This window comes from Polypterus senegalus, chromosome 11, assembly GCF_016835505.1.
Source record: "Polypterus senegalus isolate Bchr_013 chromosome 11, ASM1683550v1, whole genome shotgun sequence".
In the NCBI taxonomy this organism is placed as follows: Eukaryota; Metazoa; Chordata; class Cladistia; order Polypteriformes; family Polypteridae; genus Polypterus; species Polypterus senegalus.
Genome location: NC_053164.1, coordinates 58,440,790 through 58,462,365, shown reverse-complemented (window position 1 = coordinate 58,462,365; position 21,576 = coordinate 58,440,790). Strand labels below are relative to the sequence as shown.

Below are 21,576 nucleotides of genomic sequence, written 5' to 3'. Positions count from 1 at the left end.
CTTTTACAGTAGTCGAAGAAAGCAAATCCCTGTTTCAACTGTGAAAAGAAGACTTTGTGCTACAGATTTTGACAAGGTGTGCGGCAGTAAGAAAGCCATTCCTTAAAGGACAACATTTGAAATATTCAGTTCGTCACACAGGGTGTTTGTATGCCATTGAGTTGGTGGAAGGTTGGTTCCTCCATGTGTAAAACCAACTGTCAAACATGGAGGAGGAAGTGTGATGGTTTGGGGTTCTTTTCCTGAAAGCAGAACTGGTGACTTGCACAAAGTTACTGCCATTATCCATGAAAAGGGTTACCACAATTTGGCTGTTATATCAGCAAAAGGTGGCTATTTTGATTAATCAAAAATGTGAATAATATTTTGTTCACTTAATCATTCCTTGAATTATTTTATGTGCCACTGTTTATTTGTTCTCTGCCTTGATATCACGAAACATTAAGACATTAAAATTAAAAAAAGTTCTAAAACTTTTGACCAGTAAATTAGTTATACATTTTCAAAGATTTCCAAGAAAACTCAAGTGCAAGTTGCATAAGAAGTATGCCCTGTGTTGCTATATGGGTGTGTAACTTGGGTCATCAGAAGGCAAGAGAAGGAGATGCTTATCAGAACAGAAATATGTATGGTGTGATGGCTTCTGGGAGTATTCACCTCAATCTGGTCTCTGAATTAAGAAAGGTGATGGTCTGAAATGACAAGCATTTGAACATAAACAAAGGCCAAGACAAAGTGAAAAGGGATCTGGGATGCCACTGTGGACCACCAGGGGGCGTACCGCTTCCCAAACCCTGACACAGACAGACTGATACACAAGTTTACAGGTTTTATTCTGGTGCAGAAGCGTTTTTCTTTTGCTCCTCACTTCATAACACAGTACTACCTAATATGGCACACAGTCCTTTTCTCTCTTTCTCTTCTTCTTCTGTCGCTTCCACTCCTCCTCGCAAGCCTAGTCCTCCACCTCCAAACTCTGGCTCGTTTTGTGAGGCCGACCCAGAAGTGCTTCTGCTCTTCCACCCACATGTTCTGCAAGCACTTCTCCCATAGCACCCCCTGGCAGCAGCCATGGTACCCAACAGGGCTGAAATATTGAACTCCAAGTCCCATGGTGCCCTGTAAACCAAGGAGGATGCCATCTAGTGTTTTGGGGGAGGCAGTGCCCTAAAGCAGCCGCCTTCCCCCATGTTTTGGGCACCCCGTTCGGATTGGGTTGACGGCCGTCCCTTATACTATGTAAATACTGCTGGTATGCTTCAGCAGGTGTGATTACTTGAAAAACTTTTTTTGTACCACTTTTTGCTTTCTCTAGTATATATTACTAGCTAACCCGCGGCGTACCATACGCCGCACAATCAGGCCGTTTTTTTAATGATTTTAAGCACAGGGAGAAAATTAACATTTGAAAAATCAGTAATGTAATAAATCAGCAAGAAAAGCAACCTTGCAACAATGCACGGAACGAACCAACACACAATCATCCGTGACTGAAAACTGGCAGACCGCCGATCGCTCATGTGCCCACCTCCAACTCGTCACTTGAGTCGTTGTCGTCTTTGTACAGTCCAGATGCATCTGTGACTCACGTGGACTTTCCGTGTTCCTGCAGGAGCATCTAAGAAGACGCACGTTTGTCGCGGATGTGAATTGCTGTATGTAGCGTGTAAAACAGTTTGCTATGGTGCACGCAGTCGTGCGTCATAACTGAAATCTCGGTTTTTAAAGACTGCTTACTTCATTGTGTTTTAACCTCAGTTGTAAAGGATTGTTTTAAGGATCCCATGAGATACCCCATGCAAACCGTTTTACATGCTGCATATGGCGATTCACCTCCGTGAGAAACATGCCTCTATGAACAGTCAACGTGGCTCGGAGGTGCCAGGAGTTGGTGGGCGTGGCTCCTACCTGCGTGCGCCATAGGTGTCTTACTTGTCCAATTGTATCCGGCTGCTCAGTGAATCCACGCCCCTTCCGGCATGCTTTCCATGGTTGTCTTGCCTTAGTGAATTATATATATAGATTGTTTATTTAAATAGAAACAATAACAATAAACAGTACTACCCACCAATTCAATCGCTTTTTTCACCAGCTGATATTTTTATCACTTTTTCTAGAACCGGGAAATCATTTTACATTTTTAGCTAAATCAAAGACTTAGTTATTACACTTTGTTCTTTTAAATATTTTTGAAACTGTGAGTTATGTTAACAAATAACAGGTATTATAGAATACAATTATATATGTTTAAAGGCATCACATTAATTACATAAAACTAGGAAGAGATTATCATTAAGAAGTCAAAGAAATATTCTATGCAGTTTGCTTGCAGTTTAATTCTTTATTTTAACAACTTTAATCATATTCTCAAATCTGCTAAATGCAATGCAGAGCAGCAGAGGGCTGGCACTGGCAGAAAGCGATCCTTGACATGGCATCAGACCATTGCAGGACCCAATCATGTACACACACACTGAAATGTGGGTCAATTTGGTCAGCTAACCTGTTGACTCTTTGGGAATGTGGAAGGACATATCAAGCAAACATGGAGAAAACATGAAAAATCCACACAGATGTTGTCCTGGCATGGGGTATGGATTCAGGACACTGTAATCATGATGTAGCAACAGACCAAAACTGCACAACCTTCACTTAAGTCACATTTGAATTAATTACAGGAATAAATAGGTGTAACAGCTTAAAAATGTCTGGTGTTATTGATGATGATGATGTTGACAATATGGAGATATAATGGAGAAAAACATTAAATGAGCTATTGAGAAGGATACACATGAACTGCAATAGAGTCCTAACAGGCTGCAAGGAGAAGTGCTGGTGAAAGATCTGGCTCTGGTAACAAATTAAAACAAAACTGAGCTAACTTAGGAAGGAAAATAAATCAAACTTTCAGAACATATAACTGTTGTATATTAAGAGCTCTGCCTGATTTTTTTGATTACTCCCCTTTTTTTTCGAAGTGACTTCTTCCTCTGATGTTTAAATGAGTTATTATTTTTTTAAATCTCTCATTTCTTTAACTTTTATTTTGGCTTGAGGTCTGAGGCAGAAGAGATACAGATGCTAAACCAACTCCTGCTCCTCCTCCTTGCTCTCTTATGAGCCACAGACAAAACAATGAAAACTCTTAAGAGAGTATGCCTTTGAGCTGGGTTTTGTCTTTTATCTCACTTCTTCATGAATCCTACACTCCCATAACTTCTCACTTTTTTCACTTTCGTTCTTCCTCTTCTTGCCGTCACTATTTCCTCACACTTCAATTCTCCTTCAAATTACTTGCAAACCCCTTCCTCAAGATAAAAAACTGCACATTAAATCACCTCTCTTTATTTGAAAATGTACATTATTCTAGGGTTCTAGTTGCATCCAAGAGTCATTTAATTTAATTCTCATAGCCTGCTTGAGAAAGTGATGTATTACATATAATATTAAAATTTTAAATAAAATTCTTTAAACTCAAATTATGTTAATAGGACTAGCAAAGATTTTTCTCTGATATTCATGAAATAAGACAATGGTAGCTCTATTGTCCGCTGTACACTCTGGAACTTGAGAGATATTTCCCAGGTGGTCTTCTGCATTTCTTGTTCAATATTTCCCCACCACCATTACAGAACTGAAGTTCTGATAAAGTGAAATTTTACTGGTCCAATCACTCTTTCCAGCTTCATGATAAATTCTGCCCAGCATGCATCATTATATGCTGTACTTCATAACTCCCAACCTGAAAGTAATTATTGTTTAATTTCCCCGGAATGAAAAATAACATCATGTTTTTGACTTTAGCTGTCGTTCTGATTTTCACCTATAAAAACTACTACTAAAATGTCAATTGGATTATTTTTATACTAATTACAGCAGACAAGAAACATTTTGCTTCCTGAACACATTTGGCCTTTACATTTTCCAGTCATGTATGGTTTAATTGCTTTAGCCTATATTTGTGATTTCCTCTTGTAAGTATACCCATGCAGTACTGCAACTATACTGGAACACCTGACAATCTAAAAGTATGGCACTGCTACAAGGAATGCAGCTTGGATATACTCATACCAAGTACTGTTGCTTCATTTGCGAATGGTACAGTCGTGTTAAAGAGTTTCATTACATTAAAAACTGGCCGCTCTGTAAGCATTTGGCTACAGATCACAAAAATGTGGCACATAAACCACTTGTCAGTGGAGTGACAAAAAATTTCGTGAAAGGGATGGACAAGGAAGATGTAGGATTTTGATATTTGAAACAGATATGTCCACAAATAACTGATGCCAAGATTAGGAAAGGCATTTTTGATAGTTCACAAATCAGACATATCATCAATGACATGGTTTAAAAATCTGTTAGTAGGGTGGAGGGATTTGCATGGAAGGCATTCAAGGATGTTAAGAATTTTCTTGGCAACTACCAAGCACCAACCTACATCCAGCTGGTTGACAAAAGGTTTCAAGCACACACAACTATGAAGTGCAACATGTTACTAAAGGCTTATTTTCTACATTCACACTTGGATTTCTTCTCTGCTGATCTTGGTGCAGTCAGCGAGGTACATGGTGAAAGGTTTATGTAATAGAGATTCCACACACAAGTACACGAATAGAGTCAAGGGTTCAAATAAAGTGTATTTTATTACACAACTAGGGGGCTTTGCCCCTTGCTCTCTTCGCTCGCCAACCCCTCCGGGGGTCTGCCGTACCACATGATCTGCATTTCGTGCAGCGCTTCTAATGTTTAAAAGCTTGTATAGCACCTGTCCTTTTGTCTCACTGCCTTGTCTCTCTTGTCCCCTAGACATCCTCAAACACTATGCGATCTCTTTTTGTTGTTCTGTTATTTCACCGAGCAATATTTGCCATTTGTTTGCGCTAATGTGATTTTTATTCTCATTTTTTTGATACTTTCGAATTTTCCTACTTCTATTATCTCTAACCTGCTCTGCATGTGTATCACAGAACTTGCTTCCAAAGGTTGTAAGTATGGATGTGACTTGTCCGTCTTGCAGGACATGAAAGTGTTTCTTTGTCTCTCTTCAAAAGGTCTCTCTTCCAAAAATCACATCTAATTTTTTTTATCTGTATATATATAAAGGAGAGCTGGTATCCAAGAGACTGTGTTTGTGTGTTTGTGGAGGGATTGAGAGTTAAGGCGGGTGGGGGAGTCACATGATCATGTGCCCTCCCATTCACGTCATTTCGCTCTGAGCTGAGCTCCATAGCTGACGCGGTCTTGCGTTCTTTTTCCTTAGTGTTTAATCCTTTTCTCCTTTACTAATTTACTGTTTAGTACACGCGGTACTTACACGGTCACTCATAAAAGGGGAGAAGACTCCGTGCAAGAAATGGGTATTGAAACTACCTTGGAAGACATTCAATCAACGAGGCCATTAAATGGATCTCAAGAGAGGTCTTCTAGGTTGGAAAAAAAGCGCTTGGCTGCCAAAACCAGGCAATTAAACGAATCTCAACAAGAAACAACTTCTACGTTTGAAAAAAAATGATTTGCTGCCAAAATCAGGTGGTTAAATGAATCTAAAGAAGACAGGATTTCTAGATTGGGAAAAGGACAATTGGCTGCCGAAACCAGGCAGTTAAAAGAATCTGAAAAAGACAGGATGTCTAGATTGGAAAAACCACGATCCGCTGCCGAAACTTGCCAGTTAAACGTGCAGCGAAGCGGGCCAGGTCTGCTAGTATTAGATAAAAATACACACAAGTTATCTCTAGCATAATGTACTTCCTCTACTGTCCTTTAATCAAGCTTTATCCTCTACCTCCCGACTACAACTCCCAGTTTGAAGTGAGGCAGTCCTTTTTATGCCAGACCTGGGAGCACTTTTGGTGCCATAGAACCACATGATGGCAGTGCTTTTGGGGCAGACAGAAGCCCTTAGAAAAAGGCATAGCTCTCCCCTACAGCTCTCTCTGGTGGCACTCATGAAGCACAACCGAGTTGTCCCACAACATTATAATTCCAGAAACACCCTGTGGGTGTACTGGCCCAGATGCATTGCCACCTAGAATATCAGGGTACTGTGGGACCTTGAATGGCTGTTTCCCCTAATCCATCTATTTTATTATTTGTGAAAGAATGAGTCTTAACACACTGGAAAGGTTTGGGTCTGCCACCCGTATATTGTCCCTGGCTGCAAAAGGTTAACAAAAGAACAAGGAGTTGTTGATAGGTTGAGTTCCAGGACTAAACTGATCTGGTTTAGAAATATGGAGATTTTATATGCCGTGAACCGGAAGTGCCATCAGTCTAGGCGCCACGACCGGAAGTGACATCGGTCAGGTTGCCAGAAGTGGAAGTGACGTCAGTCTGGGCACCGGAAAATGAAAGTGACGACAAATCAGGCAGGTTTTCCCTTATTTAGCCTACAGAAATAACAGAAATAAGTTTAGAGCACCCCCCCACCCCCTGGCCTGATGGGTAATTACCTCCATTTGGTCGACTCAGCTCCCTTCTAGTCGCACGTGTATGACACATTCCTTCTGCAAACACAGTCCAATGGCACCTCCTATAACAGGTTTCAACAGGACACCACAAAAATGGAAAGTGGTATCAGGGCCAGTGGTATCTATTAGCAGTGATGGGGGACTCGAGTCACATGACTTGACTCGAGTCAGACTCGAGTCACAATTTTCAGGACTTGAGACTTGCTTGATTGAAGTAAGAAAATGACTTGACTTGACTTTGACTTGAGAGGAAAATGACTTGACTTGACTTTGACTTGAGAGTAAGTGACTTGAGACTTGACTTAAAGTGGAAGACTCGACAATGACTTGAACTTTTAAATATAATTCGTTTAATAAAATAAAATAATTTAATAAAATAATTATGACTCAGCAGCACCATAATTGGCCGCCTTAACGCTGCACAACTCTTAACGTTACCAAGAAGAAGAAGAACGCTGCACAACTCAAACCGCGCCAAACATGGCAGACAATAGTCGAGCTCCTCATATAGTCACGTTTGGCTATAAGGACTTTGAACTAGACCGTACTAACAAAAAAAGATTTGCCAGATGCAGAGAAAGCAAAGCGAGAGTATCAGACACAAAAACCACAACATCAAATTTCATCCGCACTTCAAAAACCACAAGGAAAGTATAAGGAAGTCGAATTCTTTATAGTCAATTTAATAAAACGATTACTAATTAATTAAATTAATCTTTTCTGTTTGTCATAATTTGGCCTTGGTTGCGTGTTTTTTTTATCAGAAATGTGATGATCATCTCATAAATAAAACGCTATAACGTTACCAGTGGCGTAGCCACATTTTGATGTTGAGTGCAACTTGAAATGAAAGGGCTTCTCGATATTACATGTAAACTATAATATCTATATTAAATGTGCGCATTTTCAAGCGTTTGTAAGGACTGACTGCGTGTGGTTAGTTGAATGGCAGCTCGTGTAATGTTATACTGCATGAAAATCTAAGATGAAAGCGTCGGTGCAATCACTTCTCCTTCAATAACTCGTTCAAAACTTTTTGGTCATACAGACAAGAATAATTTCATCGTTCGAATCGGTTACGTTAAGTGTCTATAATTTTTTTGTGTACACTCACAATAACAACAAAATGTTGTGTGCTGTATAACAATGAAACCAGTTCAAATAGAAAACAAATATATCAGATTATATATTATGTATGAAACGTGTATATTAAGCTTCATAACTTCATCACTGGGCTATATTAACATGCATTATATTTATATTCTGCTGAAATTAAAAAGATCCGTTCATTTTAATTAACGAGATTCATCACTAACGTTAGATTAAAAAGAGTGGATAAATCCCCTACTGTGCCTTATAATGGACAGCATAAGTATTAAAGCATCATATATAAAACATTTCCTCGATCATTAAGAAATTGTTTTTTTGAGGAAAACATTTCAGGATTTCTCTCTATATAATGGATATGTATGGCACCCCGAAGTTTGAATTTCCAAAATGCAGTTTAAATGCAGCTTCAGAAGACTCTAAACGATTCCAGCCGAGGAGGAGGAGACTTATCTAGCAAAACAATCGGTTATTTTCTAAACAAATGGACAATTTATATACTTTTTAACCTCAAACGCTGGTCTTGTGTTGTCTCTGCGCAGTCTGTGTGATTTGGGTAAATACAGTCTTAGATTGCAGCAAAAGTGCAGACACAGTGTTTACACAGTTAACATATATAGAAGCTCAAATGCCCTTTACAAAAAAGGTAAAACAGCATTGCAGGATGTTTTGACATTAAAGATATAAAAGAGATTGTTGTTTTTTTGACATCTATTAACTGTATTTACCCGAATCACACAGACTGCACAGAGAGGAGACAAGACCAGCATTTGAGGCTAAAAAGTACATAAATTGTCAATTTGTTTGGAAAATAACCAATCATTTCGGGCATTCTGAAGCTTCATTTAAACTGCATATTCATTATATATAGACAGAAATCCTGAAATGTTTTCCTCAAAACAAAAAAAAACAAACAATTTCTTTATGACTGAGGAAAGAAAGACATGAACATATTGGATGACAAGGGGGTGAGTACATTATCTGTACATTGTTGTTGTCAAAGTAAACTAATCCTTTCAGATTGAATTGCATTATACATTTTAGACTGGATTTCTTAGTTTTAAACATTTTGTGTAAGCAACACAATTTTATTTTCAGATATTAATGTAGCACAGATATGCATATAATTTAAATATAGCAGTGCAAATAAGATACATAATATATGTATATAAGTTCATCTTTTCTGTAAAAATTTTTCTGTGCAAAAATAAACGTATCGAAAATTTAACCTCTGTTTGTTTTAGTACTGCAACTTGACTTGACTTGGCTTGAAACTTATCAGGACTCGACTTGACTTGCTTAGGGTGAACCCTTGACTTGACTTGACTTGCTTGATTTGTCTTAACTGTGACTTGAGACTTGACTCGAGACTTGATGGTTAACACTTGAAACTTGCTTGGACTTGATCATATGTGACTTGTCCCCATCTCTGTCTATTAGTGCCAATCGACTACTGTGGACACTGAAACAAGAAGCATCAAATGATGAAAGAAAAGGAAAATCAGCAGCAAAACATTTTTGCTCAGTTAATCTAACGTTATATATCAACTTCTTTAACTGGTTAAACATTTTATATTCAATAAAAGTTAATTTCATTGTTTCTTGAAATTTCTACTTGATACTGACTATATGAAATGATATTTGTGTTTGTATATTTTAATCACCAACTATATTTCAGGAAGCAATACTGAAAAACATTGTTGTCCAGTTTTTTTTTTTTTTACATTTCCCATTTTCATCTTAGTCAGTGTTCAGTTTTCCAAAAGGACCAGTTTCACTTTGTATATTGTAAATCCCTCAATTTTTTTCCAGAATAAATAACTTCGTGGAAAGAATCTGTGCACTAATTTCTAACCCTTCTACTTTGAAAATTCTTTTGTTTATTCTAATACACAGTGGTAGAGGCTGGGGTTTATCTACGACAGGGGTGGGCAAAGTCATTCCTGGAGGGCCGCAGTGGCTGCGGATTTTTGTTCCAACCCAGTTGCTTAATTAGAAAACAATCCTTGCCAATAATTACATTTCATGGCTTGTTAGTGCTTTAACTCTACTATGTCAAGTCATTCTCATATCCTAGATTTTTTTCCATTCTAAGGATATCATCCAAATACTTTAAAGTGTAAAACGGATGGGTAATTCTCAATCCTTCACTTTTTTCTCTTCTCTTTCCTTCCAAGTATTTAATTAAACCAAATAGTGCACGATAAATAGACACAGGTGTAAAGGGTAACAAGCAAAATGGATAACTGCGGGTTTCTTTTGTCATTTGCATCTTATTGTTAATAAGGAGCAATTAAAAACCGAGAATGCAGCTGTTTAAGACTTAAATAAGCAATAAGAGTTCAAAATCTTAATGAGGGAGATAGCTAAAATGAAGCAGAAGTGTTTCTAGAGCAATAAGTGGTTCTTATTAAGCAATTGGGTTGGAACAAAAACATGCGGCCCTCCAGGAATGACTTTGTCCACCCCTGATCTAGGAGGTACCGGTTAAAAAAAAAACGGGTTTCTTAAAAATTTGTGTTTATATGGGTAAGTATACTTCTGAAGTTCTTCCTTTGGCGTTTCGAAATCATTAAACTGCGCAAAACAGACTTAAATCTTATCAATCGCCGTAATTCCAAAAACTACAATTAAGCCTGTGATTTTCTTTTGCTTTAAATATACTTTTAGACCTTCATGTGCAGGTAAATTACATCCATCCCCTTTTTACATCCTCCATCAACCAGGCCACTGCTAATTCGCGGTAAGAACACTGGCCAGTGTGTCACCCAATCATGCCGTTTTAACATACCAGAGCAAATAGCCGTATTAAAACTAAACTGATATTTTAACAATATGTTTCTGTTACCGGATTGCATGCTGTGCACTCTTTTCGGCTAGACTATGCCATTGAGTCCCGCCAACATACCGGTATGTATATCTTACAAACAGTGACGCTTAAATAATAACGTATATATTTTTACTTCAAAATAATTGATGTTGTGTTAGGTTACACCTTACTTTAAAAAGTAATCGGTCACCGTAAACCACCACTCCTGAGCTTGTGCACCGTACATTCGGCTCATCAACATACATTTCCGACATACTGAGACTGGTTATTTCAACCAGAAGGAGGTATAATGAGATCGCTTGAGTAGTTTTAAACATTTGTCTTGGGGATGCTTGTATCAGTGTGTAAAGCTAAGCAGTCGAAGAAAGTGCTGTGGTCATGCACAGACTATAGGGTGGTCCAGATCTAATTATGCAATTTTCATTACGCTATAACTTAAGTTTATTACATACAAAATCTCCCGAAAAATCCAGGACCGTCGAGAAGCATCGTCCCCGCAAAAATCAAAGTCATCCAGACGCTCTGGATCTGCATAATTAGATCTGGACCACCCTGTACAACATCCTTAACTATTAACCAGTTCAGGGTATACACGGCCAAATAATTGGGTTACTTGCAGAGAAATCATTGTTAATCCGGTTTCTCTGAATAAAGGTTTATATGTCATTTTAGAAACCAGGTTTTAATGAATGGGGGTTATTAAAGCCCGTGTAAACGCACCAAGTATTGCGCCCAAAGTAGGACCTAACCATGAGTGGATCATCACCGATGGGCAAACATAAACGTCAAATAAAAACAATACAAACGACAGAATGCTGGTACCTTGTGAATGACAATTGTCATTTGACCGAAACTGCAACGTAGTCAAATGTTGAAAAAATACCAAACTGTGAGTGCACGGGTTAGATGGGCGTTTGGCACTAAAAGATTAACTCCTGGAAAATTAATTAACTCTTGGAAAAACAACAACAAAAAACTATATCCAAAATACGTCAATACTCCATCTCCTGCAATCCTACAAACTCCTATACGCCCACTTTTTGGACTGCGCATGCCCATTGCCCCGCAAGGAACCGGAAACGCAGCCCCTGCATATGAGGAAAAGAAACCCGCTATAGGCCCTCTTTCCTCGCCGACAGCGCCGAGATAGGCAGTAAGTACACGAGTGGGAAAGAGAAATACCTCAAATATGTGTAAAATGGTATATGTTTCCACTGGGTTTGACTTGTTTCTATTATTTGGCGGTAAATAATGTTTCTCAGGGCGACTGATAGGCGCAAGGAGCTTTAAAGGACATAATGTTTTAGCAATTGTTCATTGATGTCAGCGTGAAGATTTAGTAACGTTTTTCATGTTGTGAAGTTTAAGATACGCTAATATTTTATTATTTTAAATACATTGTTACTGAAGATATACAATAAAACCAAATACCAAAATTCAGTAATGATAATACTCCCTTTTCTCTCAGAAATGCTGTTAGTGGATTAGGTACAAAAGTTTGGTTGTGTAGGCCTCACAACACGTTGTACCACTGCTTTTTCCAGTGTTCAGTTCTGATGTTTTGTATTGATTCTGTCCGTTTAGTAAACTGTACGAATTCGTGTTGATATAATTAGATATCTAATTTAATTGCCCATGTTAGGTTCTACAGCTTTTTTGGGGTAATTTGACAAAGCCATAACTTAACGGAGATGGATCGAGGTTTTGCCAGTTTTTTTTTTTTTATAGAAATATAAGTAAATGCACCGTTTTATACCTTTTTTTTATTTCTTGCATCGGTATATGTTAAACAGCCGATTTTATAACATTTACTAGAGCGACTGTGCTTTTTATTGTACGAAACAAATAGTTCTTAATGCACGTAAGACGTGAAGTACGTGGGTTTTTTTGCCCAGTGTATAAAATGGCATTTAATAAAGCTTTGACTTTTGTAAGTACAGACGAGACTAGAGTCACATCTTGATTTGTGATTGTCTTGGTGTGCTTTGAGTTCTCGTAGATCAAAACCTTGGCTTATTCATTGGCTCGTGCTACGTTAGCGGTGCCAATCGCCAGCTTTGGGACAGTATTGATATATCGATGTTATTGGAAGGATTTGTTCATTTAGTTCTAGTCCATGCAGTAACTCCAATATTTTCTGTAGGATGGCTGATTGGGAGACTGCCCCAGCAGTGGCTGAGACGCCCGAAATCAAGCTCTTTGGGAAATGGAGCACCGACGATGTTCAGATAAATGACATTTCCCTTCAGGTATTTATAATGGACTATGAATCTTGGCGTATAAGACTATGACACGCAGTTTATTTTTTACTTGATACTAAAACTAATGACCCTGATTTTTCCATTCAGCTCATTCAACTTTAATTGGTTTCTTTTTGTCCGTTTAAAGTTGTGCAGTAAGAGCCAATATACTGTAATTGTGTACAGAGGTGCATAAACTTTTTTTTATTAAATATGTACTGCTTTGATGTTGCTACTTGTAAATTCCTAGGCTGAGAAGTTGCGAATACTTAAAGGTAGCTTGCCTTTACACTGAAATGTTCGATTGTAGATTTATTTTAGACCAAATATAAATTACTATGAGTTGTACAATTAAACATGTACAGTAGTAGGCTTCAAATAAGTACATATCTTTGGTCGCATACTAATATATAATACATATTTATACTTGGATATCATTCCATCTGTCCTTCATGTAAGATAATTAGTGTTGTGAAATCATACTCCCCCCTATATGAGGGTAGAAATGGGGGAGTTACACTGACTTCTGTGAATGTCTTACTTGAATAACCTGTACCTTGCCCAGTAGTGGTCTGTCTCAGTACAAGCAAGCATAATAAGGTGTATACACAACATTATTGCAATTAGTTCTTACATATACCGTTACTGTTTGCATGTAAATTAATGATGATTTTTAGAAATAATACATTCTTACTTAGACAATCCTGTCATATGAAATTGGCCATATTTTGGTCACAAAGTGAACAGGTCTTTTCAGTTGTTTGGGTCTGGTGTGGGTCACCAGTAAACCTACTTTATCTGCCAGCACAGACTAACAGAAACTGATATTCAAGTCTCGCTGGATGCATGCCCGGTACATGGTAGGGGAGGATTGTGGGCTTAATGTGTTAAAAGTTAGCCATGTGTTATAGCACCAACACAAAAATAACATGAAAGTGTCCTCAAAGATTCAGAAAACTGAAATCATAACAAATTTTGACTATTTACAAGACATTTCTATGTTGATGGAGGAAAAAAGTGCTAATCAAATCATAGAACGGAAACAACAGAGATGCCAGCTGACTGAAGCATAACTTAAAAAATGCTGTGTGGCATTTCCAATCGGTGCACTATTGATCGTAACTCTGAGCACAATTATTTTTTTCCTTATTGCTAGTTTGTGGCAATTTTTTGGTTGCAGCGTCAAACAGTTGTGTAATATTTCTCCATGCTTTTGCATGACTTTTATATAAATTGTTGGTTCAGAGCATACTGAAAGACTGGTGGCAGACCCTGATTTAGCAACGATGATTTTGTGATTCAGAAGAAGCCCATAAGTAAAGTTTAGGTAAAATATAAGTAACCCTTCCTCAGGGTTTTTTTTTTTTTTTTTAGTGCAACACACTGTAAAAGATTGTCTTGTTCTAAAGTGTGTTCCAAATTTGCAGTCATCGTTTTTTGTTTTCCGTGTGATGTAACAAACGCAAGCATCAGCACGTAAACAAGAGGTGCGTGACCGTATATTTATCCATGTACATTGGCAGAGTGTTACTTTTTACATTCTCCTTAGAATGTTTTGGTTCTTGTTTGTGTCAGACCTTTTACTTGAACCCAAATTTAAAAACATTCAAGTACCAGGCAATATATTGCCAGAGTACAGCAGTGTTAGATGGCTATTAGTACATTTCAATACTTTCTTGAAGTCAAATGAAAAAATTATTTTAATTAACATATTGATACTTGAGTGTTAAGCAGGGAAGCTGTGTTAGACTACAATGTAATTCATTTAGAATGAAAAACAAGTCCTTTATTTTTTAAAAGTACATCTTTCAATCAAACTTTAAGCAGTCAAATTCAATTTTATCACTTTTTTTTATACATTTTTACAAAAACACTTGAATTACTTTGTTTCAGTGATGACTTTTCAAAATGTGTACATTTTTCTGGTTTGACATTTTCAGGACTACATTGCTGTTAAGGAAAAGTATGCAAAGTACCTTCCACATAGTGGAGGCCGCTATGCAGCTAAGCGTTTCCGCAAGGCACAATGTCCTATTGTTGAGAGGCTGACCAATTCCATGATGATGCATGGTCGTAACAATGGCAAAAAGTTAATGACTGTACGCATTGTCAAGCATGCCTTTGAGATCATCCATTTGCTGACTGGAGAGGTAAGTTAAGGAAAACTTTTGTTAGAGCACTGTCTGAGGTAAAAATGTTTGTTATTGCAGTTTCAGGTTTTTTCAGAATATTGTATTTTCTCTGGACCTGAAACCTTCCACTGGCCGTGTCACACTTATGCTGCTTCTTTCTAGTGAAGGAGCAATTCATAGAGAATCGAGTCTAGAGTCACATCTTAACACTTTGAAATTGTTCTGGTGTGCTAGAGATTTCGTAGATTAAACTCTTGGCTTATTCATTGGTTGTAGCAACGCTTGCCCAACCAGTCGCCAGCTTTGAAACAAATTCATTTTTATTGATTAAGTTGCTTGTTGAGGTTACTAAATGAGATTAATTCCTGTGTAGCACTGAGTGAATAAATTTTTTTTTATCAAACTACTGTTCAGAAAAGGAGTTTTAATGTGTTACTATTTTTCTGTAGAATCCACTTCAGGTTCTGGTAAATGCAATCATCAACAGTGGACCCCGGGAAGACTCCACCCGTATTGGAAGGGCAGGGACTGTGAGACGACAGGCCGTTGATGTGTCCCCACTGCGCAGAGTTAATCAGGTGATTGCCCATAAGGGAATTCCTTTAGAATTATTAATAATGTAGTGCAGTCATCTCTTCTGTGGGGATAGGTGGGGAAATCATCCTGATATCCTCAGCTTTTATATATTTTGCTAAATGAATTGCCCCAGAGGTTATTTAAAAATGCAATATTGGAGAAAGAGAGCTTGAGTGAGAATGCAATATTGGTTATAAATTATTCATTTATTATTCAAAGAAAAAAGTCCTCAAATATCTTTTTTGCAGGAGTGCGTTAATTCAGACATGTTGGTAGGTTTGTGAGCGTGTACTGCTAGATTTAGGTCATACCACAGGTTAAGTCTGGACTGAAATTTCCTTTGAATCAAGGTGTAGTGCTCTTTGGTATAGCAGGTCTATGATTTGGAATTAAGTGGCTAATTTTAAATCTTGCCCCAAGAACGTGCAGTTGTACATGAGGATGTTTCCCTCAGTGGTTAATTGAGCGGCTGGCTGCACTGCATACGGCAGAGGGCAGAACAGGCAGCCACTTCAATGATGCTGCAGAGTGAATGGCTCCTCTCCAAATTAAATAGGCAGTATAAATGGGAGCCTGTGCAAGGATAAGGGGAGAAATGATCGCAGAAGAGAATAGACTGGCCAGAGAGAGAGGCGAACAATGAAGAACAGAAGGATAATGAGGTTAAAAGGAGAGACCGAGACGGGGGAGAATGAGTGCTTAGAGGGAAAGGAAAGGTGGTCTGGTGTGAGCCTCGGGTGTACGAGCTGGATTCTATGGAAGGGACGCTCCTACTGAGTTCTTACCTGGGACTAGGAGTTGAGAAAGCAGGTGTTTCCTGCAGAAACACAGGGACTGGTGGGGTGGGATATGTGAGGCTTGGATTGGGAGCCCTATTGCAAGCCATGGACAATAGGGAGCTGGATGGGGGCTAATGGATTTTGTGGACAGTGTCTGGCTTTTAACCTCATTTTTGGATTATTTTTACCTTCACTGTTTTAATGGATGATTTAATGAAGATTTTGCACTGCACAATTTGCACCTTTGTTGCTGGATGGATTTTAATAAAAGCACAGTATCACCTTTTACACCTACCTCTTGCCTTGTATGTGTCTGCATTTGCCCAGCTCATCTCTGCAATGTTATTGATGGTGGGAGGTTTAAGAGGCTCCCGGATAGAGACTGTAACATGGAACCAACCAGCATCATCACATGTTTTTCGGGAAATCTTGTGGCGGCTTCACTTTTGTGATACGGGTCAGTAAATGGTGAGGTTTAGGTAAAACTGATCTGGCTGTGTTAGGACAGCTGATCTGAATTAGTAACCAGTGAGGCAGTGTTCACCTGAGTGGTATAAATGTTCTAATTTGTTTAGTAGCAATTTAGAAATGGTGTTTTGTTTACTCTGGTTTCCTTAATCGAATATTACATTTTTTCTAGTAATGTGAAGGGCATTCAGGCAAATGGAGCATATCAGGAAGGGGGAAAAAATTCTCACTTGTAGGTTGGTTTTGATTATTTCTGGACCCACTGTAATCTGCAACTTTTATTTTCATAACTCATTTGTATGTAACCTACATTATAAAATCGTGGTCTTTTAATGAATTGGTTTTCTGATCACACTATACTTTAGGTTACAATTGTGTATTTTAATTAAACCTTTATGTATGTGTAAAAACATGATTGGTGTGTAAATGTAGTATTTTCTGTGTATTGGGTGCATAACTGATCTCTAACCCCCACCCCCCTGTTGCAGGCAATCTGGCTCTTGTGTACTGGTGCCAGAGAAGCAGCATTCAGAAACATTAAAACCATTGCTGAATGCTTGGCTGATGAACTGATCAATGCTGCTAAGGTGAGCATGGAATATTTTTTATTTAGAGAGTAATAAGATGAATTTTTTGACACTGTTGACATGTAAGAAATTTTGGCGGTGCAAATAAAGACCTTGCTTGTAGTTCTTAAAAAGCAAGATTGTGTACAAGTAAATATGCTTTGTAAAAGTGGTAAAATATGTGAAGAATATTTGTCTTAATCGGGACTATTATGGTTTAAGCTCTCTTTCTTGCACTGCAGTTGACTTTTTTCAAAAAAGTTTTAATATTTTTAGGCCAGAATATGGAATTGTTTTACATTTTCACTACTTTTTTGTTTAAAATACTTTCAGCAGCAAATTCAAGGCATGAATAATTTTATATTGAATTGTGTAACTTTATTTTGAACTCTAATGCCTCTCTTCAGCATGGTGAAATGCCAAGATTTTTCTTGTGAAATTTGTCCCATCCCTATGTAAAATAGATACTAAAAATATACATAGTGTGCTGTTTCAAGATTGTGTTTGTATTTTTTACGATGTAAGGGTTGTATTTTGTTTCAAATAAGTGGTACAGGCTTTTTGTTTTTGTATGTTTTTCCAGCTCATCTAGCATTTGCAATTTGTGATTGTTGGGGCCAGAGACATTGGGTGTAGGATCGAACAGGTGCATTCAGTGTTTAGAATCCATTACTCATACACTAGACCACACTATCTACACAATCTATAAATGTTAAAATTATTGCCCTTTAAGGACTAGGGGGCTCTTCCCCCTGCTCTCCGTTTGCCCCCCGTGTTTGGTTTACCGGTTATACAATACAATTTAATTTTTGTATAGCCCAAAATCACGCAAGTGTCACAATGTGCTTTAACAGGCCCTGCCTCCTGACAGTCCCCCAGCGTTGACCCTCTTAGAAGACCAGTAAAAACTCCCCAATAAAAAACCCTTGTAGGGGAAAAAATCAAACCTTGGGAAAGGCAGTTCAAAGAGAGACCCCTTTCCAGGGAGGTTGGGCGTGCAGAGCGGGTCAATACAATACAGCACAACACACAGAACCGAATAAATCCTCAATACAGTATAAAAATTCTATAAGTACGGAGTAGAATTTCACATTAGATTATATCACATAATATGATTTGGATTTGTTGCAAGTCCTGGAGACCACATTCATCAAGCTGCCTTCCTCATTTTGCCATTCCACATCTGAAATAGCGCTAATCCGATGAAAGGACTACATCAGGGATGGCTTTACCTTAGGCAGGCAATATACAATTTTAAACGGATTATTTTCTTGGTAATTGTTACATATGCATTATTTTCACTTTTACTTTAAAAACCTTTGTAAAAACAATACTTGTCCTTTATTTTCGGCCCTGGGCATGGTTATATCTGTTCCTCGCCAGACATATAACGCTGCTCACGTTGTGAAGGCGAGAGCTGGCTGAACGTACGCTAAGGATATGCCGTCTCATCGTCTACTGTCTTTCTGCTACTGGCGAGCTGCATGTTTTGCTTGTCTCTTGTTGTCTTAAGAGCTGGGAGCACATGATGCTTGTCTGACAGATGCAGTCCAACAACTGCTAGGGTTTGGGTCTGTGGACTTGTTTTAAATGATGGCTCACTGCCTGGTGTCGCGTGACGTTCTAAAAACCATTCTTGTCCTTTATTTACGGCCCCTGGCGTGTTTAAATTCTTTCTTGCAGGATGAATAACGCTGCTCGCGCCCTGTGTTGCTGTCGCACTGCCCTTCGATCTTTTTAGAGCCACTGTCCTTTTTCCCACTTTGTGCCTCTGCTGCTCGCATTCTTATCGTTTCTCCATCATAAGTATACACCTGACTGCATTGTGTTTTATTTGAAATTAAACTTGTCGTTGCTTTAACTGTTGCGGGTCCACAGATTCTCATAGTGTATGTTCCATTATTGTGTAAATCTACGTTTTGTGCATTGAATGATGTGCACGGAGACACCTGTGTGTGCTGCTTCCCTTTACCCTTTTTTTTTTTTTTTTGCCCAGCTTTCATCTCGTGGTTATTTGTCACGAATCGTCTACTAGTAGTTCATTCTACAGGATTTCTTTTTATAATAGAGAGATGTAATAGTAGCCATTTCACCACATTATTGATCCTGACATGATACAATGTTACAGCATGTGTATCCTTTCAGTTCCAGTAGTCTCAAATAACCAGTTTGTGCATCGGAGTCAAAGACGGAGGACAGTTTGCAGCACAGTCAGGCCATGAGACAATAATGCAAGTAAACACAGTAACCAAATGGAAATAAAATGAAAAACGCTAAACATTCTCATCCCACTACTGCATGTGATTTCTGAACCTTGATATTATCACCCCAGCTTGTTGGAAGGGCATATAGGAGTGAAAAGCGGTCTAAATGCAAAAACCCATTCCCATTAGATATAGAACTTGGGCCATTCATTAACACTTAATCACGGGGTAATCAACATTTTCACAGATATTTTATCAGTGTGCACCTTTGACCGAACCATTCTATAGTCTCATGCATTTGAAGTTAGTAAATATTGGGAATTTTCCAGTACAGAGGATTGGTCTGTGTGTCCTATCGATGCTTAAGAGTCAAATATAATCTAACAGACCTGAGTAAACTTGTAATTTCAATGGTTTAACTGAGATTAAGAAAGAAAACCTAGCCATGACTGTCCATCTACCCATTATCCAACCCACTATATCCCAACTACAAGGTCATGGGGAGGTCTGCCGAAGCCAATCCCAGCCAACACAGGGTGCAAGGCAGGAAACAAACCCTGGGCAGTGCGCCAACCCACTGCAGCGCACACACTAGGGACAATTTAGAATGCACCTAACCTGCATGTCTTTGGACTGTGGGAGGAAACTGGAGTACCCTTAGGAAACCCACACAGACACGGGGAGAGCATGCAAACTCCACCCAGGGAGGGCCTGGGAAGCAAACCTGGGTCTCCTAGCTGCGAGGCAGTTTTGGTTTAAATTACATTGTTATACTTTTGTTTATTTTGAGCCCAAATAAAATCTAGCAATTGATGGGCTTACCTCAGAAATGTTGAGGCAGTTTTTAAGGCATAACATTTCTGCGAGACTTAGAGTCACATCTTGATATTTTCTGTTGTCCTGGTGTGCTATAGTTCTCGCAAATTAATGCTCTGTGCTTATTCATTGACTGTGCCAACACTTGCCCAGTCAATCTCCAGCTCAGAGACAGTTTTGTATCTTTGATAGATTTTATGTATTTTGATTACTTAAATGTTTAAACTTCTTAACGATAAAGATTTAACCATTTAAATTATCTAGGTGTTCAAGGTTCTCCCTACAGTATGCAAAGTTCTGTCAATTGCAGTAATCTTTCTTTTTTAAAAAAAAAAGCGATACCATGATTGTTATGAAATTATCTGCTGCACTTTGCCCAAAAAATTCTTTATAGTGTTTCTACATAATAAGTATTAAAATAAATCCAGGTTTCACCTTATGATACACAGTAGTTACAATTTTTGTCTAATTTTCAGTATCATAATGTGAATGTGCATCTGCATTATTGCAGTACAAGCCTGTGTATGACTTAATGATTAAATGTGGAGATAATTGTATTCGGTTCCATTTCTGAACAGTGTTGAAATGTTTCTGTATTTAGGGAAGTTAATGTGTGAATGACAGATTCTAATAAAACTGTTGAATACAGTCGCCCAAGTACATGCTCAGTTGTTTTGTAAGGGTAATTCTACTTCTGCCTATTAAGAACTTTGTATTAGTAATTTTATAAGGAACATTCCATCACAAATTGCCAGTACCACATCAAAGACAATTGTCAATGCTGAAGAGTACTTTAAAGCTTTTACTGTAATGTTTGAAACTGCAGCTGTGTACAGAAGTGACTTTATAGGACCCTGAGATTTCAATCTGATGTGATGTGTATGAAAAGTAATTTGTGTAAGCATTGTATTTAAGAGGAATTTTAAGGTCTTAAATGGGGCATTTATTTTTAATAAGGGTGTCGATTTGTTTTTCCCATACTAGTTTCACAATACGTGTACATATTCAATATGCAATGTATTCTTTTTTTTTTTATAAACGTTTACCAATACCATCTTCCTTGTAATTTTAGGGTTCTTCCAACTCGTACGCAATTAAGAAGAAGGATGAACTGGAGCGTGTGGCCAAGTCCAACCGTTAAAGCAGCATCACAATTACTTGCCTCTTTTCCTGTATTCTCTAATAAAAATTTAAAAGCCATCAATGTGCATTTTTTTGTTTTGAAGATGCATGTTTGAAAGTGTTTTGTTTTAAGTACATCATAGTCTGGATTGTATTTTTTTTTTTTTTTCATTTCAATTCTTGTCCACAGTTCAGTTTTACCACCTTTATCTGTTTTGTGGGTAACCATGTTGAATGATTATGTATTTGCAGTCCTTAGGATGCAG

The 21,576-nt window shown here is 38.1% G+C and overlaps 1 protein-coding gene and 3 non-coding genes across 4 annotated transcripts; all 4 read left to right on the top strand.

Moving 5' to 3' along the window:
- Positions 1-11,473: 11,473 nt before the first annotated feature.
- Positions 11,474-21,388, top strand: rps5 (ribosomal protein S5). Its single transcript, XM_039768723.1, has 6 exons — positions 11,474-11,560; positions 12,551-12,656; positions 14,588-14,797; positions 15,229-15,357; positions 17,091-17,189; positions 21,261-21,388. The coding sequence occupies exons 2-6, from the start codon at positions 12,552-12,554 to the stop codon at positions 21,327-21,329; spliced, it is 612 nt and encodes a 203-aa protein (XP_039624657.1). The 5' UTR covers positions 11,474-11,560; position 12,551; the 3' UTR covers positions 21,330-21,388.
- On the top strand, positions 12,347-12,475 carry LOC120539872. Its single transcript, XR_005635727.1, has one exon. It is a non-coding gene; the product is annotated as a small nucleolar RNA SNORA3/SNORA45 family (small nucleolar RNA).
- LOC120539871 lies at positions 14,963-15,093 on the top strand. Its single transcript, XR_005635726.1, has one exon. It is a non-coding gene; the product is annotated as a small nucleolar RNA SNORA3/SNORA45 family (small nucleolar RNA).
- On the top strand, positions 20,234-20,365 carry LOC120539870. The gene has a single exon (XR_005635725.1). It is a non-coding gene; the product is annotated as a small nucleolar RNA SNORA3/SNORA45 family (small nucleolar RNA).
- Positions 21,389-21,576: the final 188 nt, after the last annotated feature.